Raw genomic sequence first — 15,682 nt, 5'->3', positions numbered from 1 at the left:
GGAAAACCGCATCAAAAAGCAGTCCAAGTGGTCACCAGAGGAAAATGCGCTGCTCATTGAACTTCGAGGCAAAGGGATAAAGTGGGAAGACATTAGCAAGAGACTTAAAAACAGAAGTCCAATAAGCTGCCGTCTCCATTATCAGAATTATCTCGAGAGAAAGTGCGAATGGGACGAAGATAAAAAAAATAAGCTTGCCGGGCTATATGAGAGGTAGTTCCCTTAGTCCAAAACTAATCTTGGCTCACACTGTATACATACTAACTGAACATAGATTTAAAGAAGTAATGTGGAAGAAAGTTGCTGAGGAGATGGAGATTCCGTGGCGAGCTGCTGAAGCTATGCACTGGCATATCGGTCAGCACGAGATGGCTAAGCGAACAGGCACCACCCTATTCACATTTTCCAATATCGCAACACCCCCTCGGGCCATTCAGCTAACCACAGGATCATCACGGCGTGACCGTCCTCAACTGCCATCCCTTGCTGAACTCACAGCAGGTATTCCAGTATACGCAACACCCTCCTGCACCCCCACACTTTCCTTTATGAGTAGCGAGAGAAATACAGGAGCGCGAACCTAAGAAGGATGCGGTGGAAAGAGAATTGGTGCAAAGTGCGGGCGCAGGAGAAGGCGGGCTTGGCGCTTATCCAGCACTATCTAGAGCGAGTTCGGCGGGAGGCGGGCGTACCTTTCTCCCAGGAGAAGCGTCGATATGTAAAATATATTCCATTTACTAAAGCATCCTATACCTTTTGTCCAGCTTTAGGAGATCCTTGTGAATTTTTCTTGATAAATCGTAGCCGAGTTTAGCCTTTAGCTCTCCCGGTAGTAAAAATTAATAGGGGAAAGGCGAAGAGGATCCATGGGTAAAAAGTGAAAGGAAAACGCCTGTGAGGGAGGATGAAAAGCCTGTTTCCTAGTTAGTTATCGCCCTTAATCCAAAATCGGTGGTCAGCGCGCTGATAGCCAGTTTGGAGAACACGGACTAACAATTATCCGGCATTCCTGTTTCACTGATAGAGGGGAAGAATCCATGGGTGGGGACTGTTGTTATTTTGTCGAATTATCGGTCTAGAATATTAACGGGCGAGATGTGTGTACATCGAAATCCTCCCTGATTAACAGACATAATGTCCGTGGCATACGCGCTTGCTACCGTGGACGGCGCTCACGTTGGCCGTACATATATCGAGAGAGTATCCACATTTTCTCCCGCGAATTCGATCGAGTTAAGGAGCCAGGTCTCTAAAAGATACGTACGGCTGGCTTTCGCATATTATTGGTGGCTTTTACCCCATAGATCTCAGCCAACCCATGTGCCCTCGTTGGAAATTTCCAAGAAGACCCATGTAAGCACGTGACTGATAGCACCCTTGTTAGTCTGCACCTTTGTTGTGTTAAGCACCCTCATTGCTCCAGCGCTACAGAGCGTGAGTGAGTCCATTGATGTGCGAGATTGATGGCTTCCGATAATACGCTAGATTATAAGGCTCTTTTTCTACAGGCCGAGGAGCAACGACGACAGGCCGAGGAGCGAGCAACGCAGGCCGAAGAACAGCAGCGACAGGCAGAAGAACAGCAGCGACAGGCAGAAGAACAGCAGCGACAGGCGGATGAGAGAGCAACAAGGGCGGAAGAGCGCAACCAGCGTACATCGTTCGAGGAGTTCATCCGAGCCTGCCATAACCTGCTCTCTCTGCCCACAAAGGTCCAAGAGAGCGCCCTCTCCACGAAAGGGTCAATCGGAAAGCCGACTGGCAAGTTGTGCCCGACCTACCTTCGCCCCTGGCTAGCCTGTTCGGGGATTCAGGATGAATTCTACCGCCGTGTCTGCGACTATTTTCAGTCAACCGACAAGCTGTTTCCTCCCATTATTGCACTTGAAGATATTGTACGGAGATGTCGCCGGCCATTAAGCAGTGAAAAGGATGTGGAGTTTTATGAGCGGCTGGCGGTGGAACAACACGTCCAGGATGTGATCGCAGAGCTGTGCAAGAGCCAGGAGGCTCGAAACGACTTTGCTCTTGGAGAGGGAGTCACGTTTGAAAATCACGCGAATACTATTGATAACGATGACGACGCCAATGCCCTTAACCGACAAAACACGCGACGCTCTATACTAGATCAGTTCTGCGTTCATCGTGTAGACGATGGCATGTATACACTACTCACCACCGTCGAGTACAAACCGCCTCACAAGCTGCCAGTAGAACATCTCCGTGTCGGTCTCCGGGAGATGAACCTCTGGGAGGAGGTGGTCCAGCGGGACACGATTCCAACGGAGGAAAATGCAAAGTTAATATACAACGCGGAACAGATAACAGCATCTACTCTGGTTCAGGAATACCATGTAATGATTAACGAAGGACTCGAATATTCATACGTTACGAATGGATTGGCCTATGTTTTGCTTTGCGTGCAGCGCGATGATCCAAACACGCTTTACTACCACCTCTGCGAACCCAACATGGAGGTTGATCTGGGGAACGCACGGATCTTGTAACCGAAGACCGCTGTTGCTCGGGTACTCTGTCTCTGCCTGATGAGCTGCTGCTCGCCACCCCGGGATCAATGCTGGAGAAACGATGCAAGGCAACAGCTATATGTATGGGAAATAAGTCTTGACTACGAGAGGGCGCGCATACCAGAAGAGGAGCTCCAAAAAACCCCTCCCGGCTCGGAACATGTGCTATCCTCTCCTCCTCTGAGCTCTCTAACCGCGGACGACCACCGGCCCGTTACTCGATCCTAGGCTGGCTGCGCGCCTTGAAGCATAACCGCACACCGTTCAGAGCCCATGGACTCCGACTCCGACTCCTAGCGGGCGGCTCCCGGACGGAAGCGAAACTTGAGCGAGCTAACAGCGTCGCTACCCGGCCAACGACTGTGGCGCCAGAGGGAAGGTAGAGGGAGCCAGGGAGGCTACAAGCACACCACGGCATTTTGCACGCAAAAATGCTTACTCGGGCTTCGGCGGGGAGATACCCTGGATAGAGGATGCCCAAATGTGGAGGAGCATAGATCAACGGATGGCGGCGACAAGCACCCTATCGATGCGGAGCGGCTGGTGGGCCTCATCAAGCAACAGCTGGATGAGGACCTGGACCGGGACTGCACGCCGTTTGGCACCTGTGGCTCGTATGGGGCGCCGTTCAGAATCACCTGTCGCCAGTATGGCTACACGGTAGTCGGGAAGGGTACGACGCGCCTCCGCTGGGATGGGGTGCGACGTGAAGCGGAGGTCTATCGCGTCCTTCAGGGGGTCCAGGGCTCCGCGGTTCCTGTGTTCCTCGGGTGCATCGACATGAAGATGATATACCACCTCCATGGCGCGGGATCCATCCAGCACATGCTGCTCATGGGATGGGGTGGAGAGGACACCAGTAGAATGGAGCAGTCTCGAGAGTTATGCGATGAGGTTGAGCGGTCGAAGAAGCAGATCTGCGCCATGGGGGTAGATCATCTGGACTTACGGCCTAATAACATACTGTGGAATGAAGAGTTAGGGCGGGCCTTAATAATTGACTTCCACCGTTCCAGGCTGATCGCCCGCGTAAGAAATAGAAAATCCGCGAAGCGTTCGGCGGCCGCTAGTGGACTAGAGGACGAAGGGCAGAAAAAGAGAGGAAAGAGGGCCAGAGTTACAGAGCTTCCCAAAATAGCCTTCCACATCAAATACTCTGATCAACTCTTAATCCTCTTGGCAAAAGTCTAATATATACACTAATCTGTATTTGGTTAGAAAAGTAAAATATTGTTTATTTCCTGACAGTACAGAGGTTGTGACAAAATGTATTGTTTTGTATGTTCAGTTCAGAAGATGCTCGAAGGTTCGATTAAACTTACTAAGTAGGAGGTGAATTGGGGTCTTTCTAATTATCTTACTCTCTGCAGCTTCAATACTACAAGAGCGCTACGCTTTATTCACGACATCCGGATCAGAAAGCAGGGTATTAAAGTAATACGGTATTTGAGACCGCTAGTTAGGCGGTGGTTTTCCCTGCCGATACTTTATTGAGTGCCATGGCTAACGGGGCATTAGTCAGTAAGACTGACAGAGGTGGCATCTAGGAAATGAGTGACTGGAATGCCTCTCAGATTCAACCACTTGATTCATGGTACCAAAACGTCCCAACCCCCGGTTTCTTCAGCCCTGAATCTGCATCCTCCGTACGTTCTTCACCCAATAATGAGCGTGAACCTGGTCATTTAGGGTTCGACCTAAATGATGAACAACCAGCGTTCTCTCTTTGCTACTCTATCGAGTGGCGGGTTACTGTCAACAACCGCTCTCTGGCGAAGGATACAGAACCGGATGTAGCCCTACCCCCCGGTTCATATTGGGAGCAGTTTTTAAAACAAAAGCCCGACAATATAATACATCAAAAAATATCTCGTAACCGGCGGGTTAGATCGGATGATACCACGGTCGTAGTATCTGTAAATGATCGTTCCCAGCGCGATTTCACAAAGCGGTTTGAGAGCGATAATATTGACTGGACAGCCATAGAGAAACAGCTCCTCTTGTGGGAGAATCTGTTCCGGCTGGGCAAGAAATTGAGACTCAATATCACCTTTAGCTACATAGACGACAGTCGTGAGATTTCATCGAAAAGAGGGGACAAAAGAGGTCCTACATCGGTAACTCAGAGAATGCTTGCTGACCAAGAAGCTGAGATTGATGCTGAGTGTATTTCCGGGCGACCTTCAGCTTGGCGGGATGTATATAAGTTGATGCGTTGTCCGGGACCTTCATGTCATCAAGGGCGCTACTGCTGGCAGGATCCCCATGGAAAGAAGCATTACAAGCTCACAACGCGTCACCTAACAGCCCTTGTTAAGTATGTGGAGAATGGCGGCACCCTAGTGACTCACGACGATGTCCCAGATCAGATCCGTCAGCAGTTATATCAAGAGCAACAAAGATTTGAAAAGGGTCAATCAAAGGGTAGCAGCCCAGCTACATCCAATCCTCCCTGCCCTATAAATATCAATCTCGTACCTACCCACGCTCCTCAAATTTCCACATTAGCAGCTCCTCAAACGGCGGTCATGGCTCCTTACAATGCAAATACCCAGTACCTTAATTGCCCCGAAATTTATGGCCCTCGGGATGATGCACTGAGAGCATACAGCAAATGGCAGGAATCCAATGTCACCAGCAACGAGTATAAGGTAGAATTTCAAAAGGCATGTGAGGTGGCGCTGGAACACTGTCTTGATCTCGAGCAGATCTTTCTCAACCAAAACCATACGTTCTTTGTCGAAAAGGGCATCAAGATGGGTATTGCCTGGCGTTTTGTCGGCGACATTCCGAAATGGGCTGAGCAACAGGGGGAACTTCTAGACCACTGAAGAGATTTTTATTGTGCTACACAGTTGAGGATTGTCACTGTACAATACACTGTACTCTATTAAGGTTGATATTCATACTCTTCATTCAGGTTCTGGGCGCCGGAGACAGTATATGGTACTACCAGAGTCAAAACTGGTTTGGAATTTAACGGGGAAACTAATTTTTCGGTATTTTGATCGTCTTGTATGGAGTACTTTCGCCCTAAAAGACCGTACAGCAACGTATCGGTGATACAATGCACCAGAAGCCCCGATGTTGTCCAAGCCTTCCTCGCCCGCGCTCATTAGGTTGGCTGGAAATCTATCCCAGTTTTAACGAAGATACATAGCTCTTTTGGGTGGGCAAACATTCAGGTACTGTATATGTTTACACACTATCCTGTTATCTGCCACATTCCCCCATAAGCCGCGCATTAAATTATCAATACAACAGAATAGATCCCGAGATCACCTATCCCATTCATACATCCCATATATGTCCAGCATCCTAGACAGTTCTCAAATACCATTCAAAGAGTCATCCGCTGCATTATCCTCTTCGACCTCATCGTAGGAGTCATATTCTTCCTCGAAGCAATCTTCCACAAAGCGAACTTCCTCACCCTCACTGGAGGTATCGAAGTCGCTAAAACCAAACCCACGGTGGAAAGGGCGAGCTTCGGTGGCTGATACCTGCGGTTCGGGCAGTAGATCCAATAAAGCTGACATGTCAAATGCTCCACCACCGAAGTAATTACGATTATGCGTTTTGAAAGTGGGCAAAATGATGTCCTCGTACCAGTGATCAGTCTCAAGTAAATCCGCCCATTCCCAATGTCCAACAATCTCCTCTTTCGCAACTTCCCATAAACAGACGTAGTGATTTTTGTAATATTCATTGGATTTGCCGTATGGGTCGGGTACTCCATAGAAACGCATTTCTTTATCCATGTTGAGAATGGGAAGGCCGTTCTTCGCCCTAACGTTTGGATTCAAAGCAGTGATTGTCTGACTCCCTCTCTTCTGTGCTCTCCTTTTGGCATTTTCTTGGAGCTCATCCGGGGATTGCGTGAATGAAATAAAGGGAGTAGGATCCCATCTTTTATGATCAGCGTGTATAGCCAGAAATTTTTCCCGAGTTGTTGCAGTATCTAGTCGTTCACGAGGAGATCTTGAAAACATCCTCCCCATCGCGTCGGGTTGGCTACCTGACCGGCTATCCCACGTTCTTAGCAGCGGCTGGCTCGGGTCAGCGGAAATTTCCAGAGCCCATGGGTGCGCACTGTCTTCAGCCTGGAACGGGGATCGTAGAAGGCTTCGCACGATGGCTTGAGTGAGAGGTTTGTCGTTAGCCATTTGGGGCGAGCTGAGTTCCAGATTGGTATCCACCCTAGATCAAGATGGTGGGTTTAGGGTGACAGTTTCGATCGCAAAGACTTAAAAAGCGGGGTACTCCCGGTCGAGTATCCGTTCGGCATGACGTTGTTCCTGCCCGCCAATTAAAACTACGTGCTAACCCGACGTAATTCATCAGGCCACTCGCCTTCGCCGTACCAGCTCTATAATATGGCTTTGCATCGGCATCAGTCATCTTTAGAAAGGGTATTGGACTTCTCCACACCCTTTTCACTAAATTCCCAACAGCATCAAAGAGCAACAACACTTCTCAGGAGCCTCGTCCAGCTCTACGGCGTCGAGCAGACTATCCGCCACGGCTTTAAACCGGCGTCGCTTATCCAGTTCACATTCGAACATATTAAAGCTCAAGATGCATTCCTCTCATTCTATTTCTCATTCCTTTATGAGAACCTATGCCCAGGTGTAACGGATTTGACGGAGCCAGAAATTACGGTTGCCTTGTCGTTCTTCGACGATTTTTCTACCTGGGATCAGAATCAAAAGGAGGACGTCAATGGTGCTTCTGAAAAATTTGCTGAATACATTGTCGAGAATTTTCTTCTCCCACGTATGTCCCCATACTTCCTGATCAGCAGAATCACAAATTAATTCGGCATTTTCAGTCAGAGCTTCGTCAGTGAAGACCCCACAACCAACCCCCTCGTCACTGTCCTCGATACAGCCATCCACGCCTACCGGCACGACGCAACGTGTATCTATCCTGCGACAAAATTGTCTCGTGCGTGATCGCCATCGATGCGTAGTTTCTCGGAAGTTTGATAAAAGCGAAGCCAGCAGGCGGTGGAAGCAGGATGGTGATGATTTTAAGGATGATGACGGAAATCTATTGAAGAATGAACGAAACGACAATTTTCAGTACCTGGAAGTTGCCCATATCTTGCCGCACTGTCTAACAGCAGTTGCATCTCAGGACACTGACCTAGTACGTCTGCTGGAATGCACCCCGTGCCTTCTGCCACACTGACACAACGTTGTAGAGCGACTCGAAGAAGAATGTACTCCGGATTTTGGACATGTTTGACCCCGGCATTATTCATCTTATTGACGGCCCGAAAATTGACAGCCCATTGAATGCTCTTACACTGACGCATGATCACCATCGGGCGTTTGGTGAATTCCAGATATACTTCGAGCCAGCAAGCACCCAGTATCAATATAGAATTGACTCAATGGAGCAAAGCCCCTTTCTACGCGATCCGCTATTCCCGGTCACCCGCACGCTGTCACTTAGCCCTAGTCGGACCATTGACCCGCCATCAGCTCGACTCCTCGGTGTCCATCGAGCCATTGCAAAGATCATGAATCTTAGCGGCGCAGGTGAATATATAGAGAAAGTACTCCGAGATTTGGAGGAGATTGATGTGAGGGCTGATGGATCAACAAACTTAGGACGTGTGATGAATTTGCGGCTTGGTGGCTGGCTCAACCCATTGACTGTATTTTAATTACATATCTATCTCTAGCCATCTCATCCTAGGCAACCAATGTCTCTTCAACCATCAGACCCGCATGCCGAAAATGCCCTTTGGCGCTTTGTTCTTTTCGCCCCACTGCATCAACGCACCATTCAAGAAATGCACCGAAGCCTTGACTAGGATCTTCCTCGTAGAAATCCCAATTTCGCTTGATAAAAGCTTTCAGCTCGGCAAAGAACTCTTCAATCGGATTCAAGTCTGGAGGATACGGTGGCAGATATACCAAGATGACTCCAGCATTGGCACACATATCCTCAAGAGGTTGAGAGTGATGAAAAGAGGCATTATCCATCACCAGAACGGATTTTGGCTCTGGCCACTTCCCGCAATGTTGAAGAAGCTGCTCCACAAAGTCCTCGAACATACATGCATCTGTTGCACCCTGGAAAACTCTAGATAGAGCAATGCCATCCTGCGCATAGGCAGGTAGGATTTGATACCGTTGGTCGCGATGAAATTGAGATATTTGAACTGGTGTCACACCCAGCGGAGACCACCCTGTCCGTCTGAATCCTATTCTTTTATCGCACCCTGACTCGTCAATGAAAACCAGATGATATGAATAGAACTCGGAAATACTGTGAGTGTAGGCATCTCGAAGGTCTGCATTGCGCTCTTTTGCTCTTTGCTGAGTAACCTTCTTAGACCAACCGTGAGAAGAAAGAGTCCTACTAATGCTGGACTTGGTTACGAGAACCTCAAACTCATCCCAGAGAAACACCACCATCTCATCCAGATATAAGCCGGGTTTCTCAAGAAGGTGCTCACAGAGAGCTTCACGCATAAGTGGTGTAATAGATGGCCGTCGACCTGCAGGGTTTCTTGGTGCTCTAGTATCGCTAAAAAGCCGTAGGTTGGAACGAATATTTGTGATTGAGCGCTTGCTACACTCCGCTGCATCAGCCATCTGGGATATAGTTAGTGAACCTCTTAATACCATATCACGGATCAAGTCATGCTTCCAAGCCGGAAGATTTGGCGCCATTTTGCGTCACAAATACTAAACATAGGATGGGACACGCAGCCCGTAGCTTTTGACGAAAAACATACAGGTCCCGATTAGGTTAGCCTTTGTAACAGACACATTACATTAGACCGTGACCGTTGTACTGTACCGAACGTAGTTATACTTTAAGGTCTAACTGTTCACTGACTAGCAATTAATTAAGCTCTTTGCCAAGAGAATTAGAAGTCAACATAAAGAGTTTTAGATGGAAGGCAATTTCGAGACGTACTGTAGGACTACCCTGAATTATAACAGAAGATTTTAGATAACTATGATGTAAATTTTTTTTTTGAACCCTAGTATCCTTAGATAGCTATAATACTAGTCTTTCGCCAATGAGTAAACGAGAGAGATACCTGTCTTCCTCTTGCGTTTTCTAAGTGCAATTGGGCTTCAGCCACTGAGCGCTTCCTCCTCGCAGATTGGATAAATTTGCAGCGGTGGAAGTCAATTATCGGTGCTTGGGTATCCCTTGTTCCTGGCATAGAGGGGTATATATATGTGTAAGGTATCTACCGTGGTATCAGAACTGTTATTCGTTAGGAAGTCGGCGATATCACTTGCCTCCGCCAGAGAGAAAAGGAAGGTAGCTCTATAACTATTCATAGATGATAGTGACTTGCCAAATGCCCTTAATAACTTCAAATCGGCCTGGTTGTGTATCCTTAGTTGGCACTTCACTGACGCAAGATACGTGATAGCCTCTTCAATAATCCGGGCTGCGCTGCGACCAGACGTTGATACACACTCCCACATTTGGGCATATCTGAGTGAGGTTGGTTTCATCCCTGTCTAGCTCTAGGCAAATAGATGGAATGCAGCTCGGAGATTATTTCTTGGGCCGCAATGTCGTGCTATAGTCTTCGAAGTCAACCTAGCATAACTTGTTGACTCTATCTGGTATTAGGCTACCGATATAGGACTAGGCGAGACAATACCGGATATGCCATCATAGAGCTTAAGATAAAGCATAAACTGGAGGGCAAGCCAAAGGCCAAATGCGACCGTAGGTGTGGTCGGTCAACTCCCAGGAACCCTGAAGCCCGCTTACGAGCAGCATGTGCTCAATTGACCCCGCCCTGTGTATATGGTATATCATTTTTAGGTCAATGGGCCCAAAAAAAAACCGGGACTGCGGAACCTTGAACTGCGTAGAGGACACGATAAACGTCTGATTCACGTCGCACTTCACCCCAGCGGCGGGGCGTTGTATTGGAGGCATATTCCTTAATGTTAAGGCATTAGAAAAAATTGGGAATTCTGTTAGAAAACCATTGGAATTTTCATGTTCTTCCATAGGAAGAGGCTCACTATTTATAGGTCAGAGTCACGTGAAAATTAGGCTTGGCGATGCATCCCCCATGTTCTAGCGTCTTGTCGGGTTACTATCCGCCCCAAATCTCTATCCTTGTGAAAGGGTTACTTGTGTGGGGCCAAATTCTTACCCAACAGGACCTCAGCGCGGTCGAAAGGACGAGGAACGTGAAACAGACATCACGGTTTCCATCGCGCAAGGTCGAAGCTACGCGCCCAATTTTGGGTATATGAATGAGCGTTCCCATTTCCACATTTTGAAGCGAAAACAACCGCATTTCTGTGCCATATGCCTTGCCCAATTTCCCTGGGACCATCTCGCAAACGACAGGAGCGCAAGGAGTATCTCGACCGACGTTCATCAAAAAGGCAGAAGCTCGGCCTGCTCACTTCAGCATATTGGGATAATTTGTCGAAGATTTGGTTAACGCGGGACGCTCTTGAGGAGTTGGATCGACGAAACAGTGCTTCTAGCAGCGTACCAGGACCGCCTCACTCCCTCCATCGGCCGCACACTCGACAGTTTCAGGCTGTGCTGCTTGCTTCTGACCCATCGAATAGCTGCAGCCCCGAGAGCGTAAGAGAGATAAAGAGGCTTTCCAGGCAGGGCGGACCTGATTTATCCGACCTTAGAAATGTATGCAATTCCTGTAACCTGCTGGTACCTCTACTAACGCCTTATCTCAGTTCCCAGACCCTTCAAAAAGTCATTTTGCTCCAGCTCCGCACCGCAGTAGTAGCTCCGAGGGCAGTCGTTCCAATCCATTGCTCGTTGGGCAGAGGCCTTTTGAATTCATAGGTATCTTGAGCTCTCGCGATAGGTAACAGTTTATAAAAATTAGTCCTTTGTGTTTGGGGTCAAAGACGGGCCCACAAGTAAAAATTTAGGGTGGAAGGATGAATCTTTATACCTCCAGTAAACGCCCAACTTCTATTTTAACTAGTTAGTTACGTCACGAGACAGGGCCTTGGCATGCAGAAATTTCCAGGTATAACTACGTTAGCGCCTTTGATATTGATAAGTTAGCTTTGTTATGCCAGCACCTCATTGCTCCGGCGCCATAGAGAGCGTAAGTAAAAGTCCATGATGGCTTCTGAAGATGCCTTAGATATAAGGCTCTCACCCTACGCTCATTCTGTTTCAACTCGAACATTGACACAATAAAGTCCGGTTACCATGAAGATATCGAATATCAATACTCTCCCCCTTGAAATCATTGCGCAAATTCATGAGGACCTCCCGGTTTTTAACGCCCTGTATAGGGCAATTCAGAGCTGTCGCCGCATCTACGATGCTTGAGATCTTATCTTCCCAGGAGCCACAGCCCTCAAAGTATGCCTGTTCACAACATATGCCCGTCTGGTTTACTTGTGGGGCCACATTCTTAACCATACAGTAACTACTGTAGTTACGATCCCCGTTATGCCAAATAGTTAGAGTTAACTTCGATATAAAACAACTAAGTATTATCTAAAATAGAAGTTGAATAAAGATTTATCAGAATATCGTACATCAAGGGTATAAACCTGTGGGCCCCCTCTCCTCACCTCAACTCGTCGTTGAATACGCGGAATAATTTATACCGCATATCTAACTGTACATCGGTAAGCCAACACTTATTGTAGTTAAGGTTAGGTATGAGAAAGATGTACCAAAGAGCCAATATAAAATATGCTAGGCCATAATTAGTCGTCGTTGAGATAACAGGTAGGGGTCACTAACACCTGAAAGATCAATATCCTCAGTCAGACAGCCTTCCAAGCACCCTATGTCTGAGGAATAGGAAGCGTACTGAAAGCGTAGACCTCTCACCCGATAAGATGTTCCGAAATTAACGGTATAGGACACCCGGATATATATCAATTCATCACTCGGAATAAAAGACTGGGTCTCTTCTCTCACTTCTCCTAATATATCTGAAAATCCGTTTTTGTGGAGGACTTTGACCCCACAGATGTATTTGGATGAAGCCTCACTATATACCGTGATGCTAGACACGGCGGTGAAATTAGCGGAGGAAATGAACACTGTATGTGGTTCGCTAGTCCCGAATTCAATAGTTGTAGTTGGATATTGTGCCGTTGGTAGGAAAACATTAGTTGCCGTGTGTCGTTGCTCGGGCTCCCGCTGTAAAGCTCCGATAACGGATACGCCTTTTATTTCCTTAATAGTGTTAGCTCGAATAATATATACAAAGGAGAGCAATAAAATAATGGGTTATTAACCGTATGGGCCATGAAAGAACAGAATACTCCATTAGGTGATAACGCGGCATGCCATTCTTCCACTTTTGGATTCCCGAAGATAACACACCTCCCAAAACTCGTGAAGAACTAGCGATCTAGGTAAGCTTTTGTATTCAGACATGGAATAGGAGATTTTACCTTGACCGCTATGGTCTCATCTGACTTCGCACAGGCAATTCCGACGAACGTTTCCTTCGCCTGGGCGTTGGTATAAAACGAAAGCTTAGTTACCAATGGATGTGGATTGCCGAGGTTAAGCTTAATGCTTCCGAAGTCGAGTTCGAAGCCCGTAATAACTTGGCTACTCGCATCCACGAACGCACTTATGGCATTGGCAGTTTCTAGCTGCCTGTCAACGAAACTAAGAGGTAATATGCCTTCGACGGGCCCGCAGTCTGCCAGGACAACCGGTACTAGCTCCTCAGGCGGAAGCCGGGATTTCCAGGAAATGGATCGGTGTTGAGGCAGGCCTGTGCCATGGAGCACTGATATTGCACGGATTTTAAAGGACTAGTAACAATTAGCAACGAATCCCACATTGCGAATAGAAAGAAAGAGAAGACATACGTCATATGAGGGTACAAGCCTAGTAGAACATTCGATAGGCCACTCCATCTGAGTATACACAAGGTCGTCCGAATCGAGAGTAGATCCATGCCAGCACGCTTCCCAAGAAATGTTCTTCACCTGCAAGGCCGTAAAGCCTTCGGCATCTGATACCAGACGCAGGCCATTAAGTTCTCTCGATGATATTGCAACCGCTGATTCGCCTTCATACCCAAATCTATTCAACTCTATCTGGAAACCGCACAGGTAACTGCGGTCAGAAACATGGCTAAAATTGAATAATATTTTGGGTATTGGATAAATATCGATGGCGTTTTCCATCAAAACCTCCGGCGTCGACAAGGGGAGTGAAGGATTTGCCTCCGTACAAAAGAAGGGCTGCTTCATCTTTGAAAGTAAAGTTTCGACATTATCCCAAACCCTGCTGTAGTTATCAATACTTGGTATAGAGCTTGCTCGATGATAAAGATTCCAGAGAACCCTCTCGATTTTCCTTGACACTTCTTTCCTTGAGCCTCTAAAGATTGGTGACCTGTAAGCAAGATATCTTCGCCCGAGGCGAAACCATACTCTGGTATCTGGTTTTACCCCAGCTACTTCTTGTAGGTGATATACGTCCGGGTAGCTGTTCAAATGCCCGTAGATAATCTGGATAATCTCGTGTGGAAGGGAGAATCTGCCGAAAATGCCGCTCGTGCTTTCTAAGGATTTTTCCGCCAGTTCGGGGCCGATACCCTCGACTTCATTAGGTATTCCAGGGCCGTGCGGATACCGTATCGGAGTAAGAAAGGGCGCCATATCTTGAAGGAGCCGGCAAAATCTGTCAAGCCATTCAACTTTGACCCCTTCAGATCCAAGGGCCTTTGTCACAACCAACCAACAGAGGGAATGCGTAGCAACGCCTGGTGGCATAAAGGCTGTCGAGGGCCTAATGAGCGGGCCAGCACCCTTCGCGCTATTTTCGAGTTGTAGAAGCTGAAACGATGCCCTCCACGCCTCCCTTCCGGAACATTTTGAGTCGATGGTCTTACCACATAGAACGCAAGGTCGACAGTAGCCCATACCTTCGGGTATGCTGGTGTCAAGTATATGGTGAGTAAGTATGCCGATAGGGAGCTTTGTGAACCAAACAATTCGTGCACCCACCCCAAGCCAACTACCAACCAACTAGTCAACTTATCACATGATCCACCAGTCAGTTATTTATCTTAAACTAATTTGTCCTAGTTACATCAGTCACGTGATAGTGTACTATATCAAGCTACTAAAGTGACATCGCGTAACGCTGATTCATTGAGGGAAGGTTCCTCAGGTACATATTTTTATGGAACTAAAACATTTGCGTTCTTAATAACATCAAAAACCCGCCTCATAGATGCCTCATCTAGCTTAGGGTCCATATAATCAGCCGCCAGTGGTGTTAACACTGGGTTGCTCCTCGTTACCTTGTACGCCATCATACGCGTACCCACAACCCGAAGAGCAAATATCTTCATTTGACCCTTTGCTTGGCCAGTTTGGAGAGCGGTTCTTGCGTAGCCTAATACCTGCTCGTCTGTGTGGTTGTCCTGCGCCATACTTTGATGTTCGGGTTTTGCTTCGACGACGACAACCTCGATGAACGCGCCATTCGTCCAGAATCGCTCAATAACAAAGTCTGGACGGGCGCCGGTTGCCTGGCGTTTTTGAGGAGTTACAATCCAACTGTCATCGGTAAAGGTGTTGTTGAGGAGACGGTCCCATAGCCCGGTTGCAGAATCCTCGTTCGCGTCTTGCGATGCTCGGTCGTACTGGACTGCGAGGGCATTTGTGTCGATCAAACCTCCCTGTGACGGCATAGCTGCTATATACACTGGCTAAACTTAGCAACGAGCATAACGAGAATCTATAGCCGACTTACCAAATAAGCAGCAAAGATACGTAGGAGAAGGTCGGTGGGAGAGCGATATAGCCAAGGCCCGACAATTAATAAAATCAAAGAGAAACCGAGCCTTAGCGTACTGCTGTTTTTACCTTGGGGAGGGGAATCGGTCTTATATGCTCGTTTCGGGGTTATGGGGAAAGAAGAGGTAGAGGAGGCCTGCCACTGCTAGGTGTTTAGCAGCTTATTGGGGGAAAAAGGTGAGTTAAATCCGATAACGTTCCGTGTGATGCACGATGAATAGTGGCAGAAGAGGGGTAGAGCCTGTCCACGCGGCGGCAGCCTTGAATTTAAAACCTGGAATGAAGCTGTTTTATATTTATTTGATCTCTACTGTGCAGAAATACAATACTTTCTCCTTCATATTATACAAGACGGTCGCCTCAGAGTATACA

At 47.6% G+C, this 15,682-nt stretch overlaps 2 protein-coding genes across 2 annotated transcripts; both read right to left on the bottom strand.

Annotated features, from left to right (window-relative positions):
* Window positions 1-5,857: 5,857 nt before the first annotated feature.
* Window positions 5,858-6,694, bottom strand: GIQ15_03628 (uncharacterized protein; the record flags this gene model as incomplete). Its single annotated transcript, XM_033551045.1, has 1 exon — window positions 5,858-6,694. The coding sequence occupies one exon, from the start codon at window positions 6,692-6,694 to the stop codon at window positions 5,858-5,860; it is 837 nt and encodes a 278-aa protein (XP_033408206.1).
* A 6,192-nt stretch (window positions 6,695-12,886) lies between these two features.
* On the bottom strand, window positions 12,887-15,204 carry GIQ15_03627 (uncharacterized protein; the record flags this gene model as incomplete). The annotated part of the gene is made up of 5 exons (XM_033551044.1): window positions 12,887-13,309; window positions 13,367-13,597; window positions 13,955-14,341; window positions 14,398-14,522; window positions 14,835-15,204. The coding sequence occupies 5 exons, from the start codon at window positions 15,202-15,204 to the stop codon at window positions 12,887-12,889; spliced, it is 1,536 nt and encodes a 511-aa protein (XP_033408205.1).
* Between the last annotated feature and the right edge of the window lie 478 nt (window positions 15,205-15,682).

The sequence above is a fragment of the Arthroderma uncinatum genome, assembly GCF_011692745.1.
Source record: "Arthroderma uncinatum strain CBS 119779 chromosome Unknown scaffold2, whole genome shotgun sequence".
NCBI lineage: Eukaryota > Fungi > Ascomycota > Eurotiomycetes > Onygenales > Arthrodermataceae > Arthroderma > Arthroderma uncinatum.
This window is presented reverse-complemented; position numbering and strand designations above follow the sequence as displayed.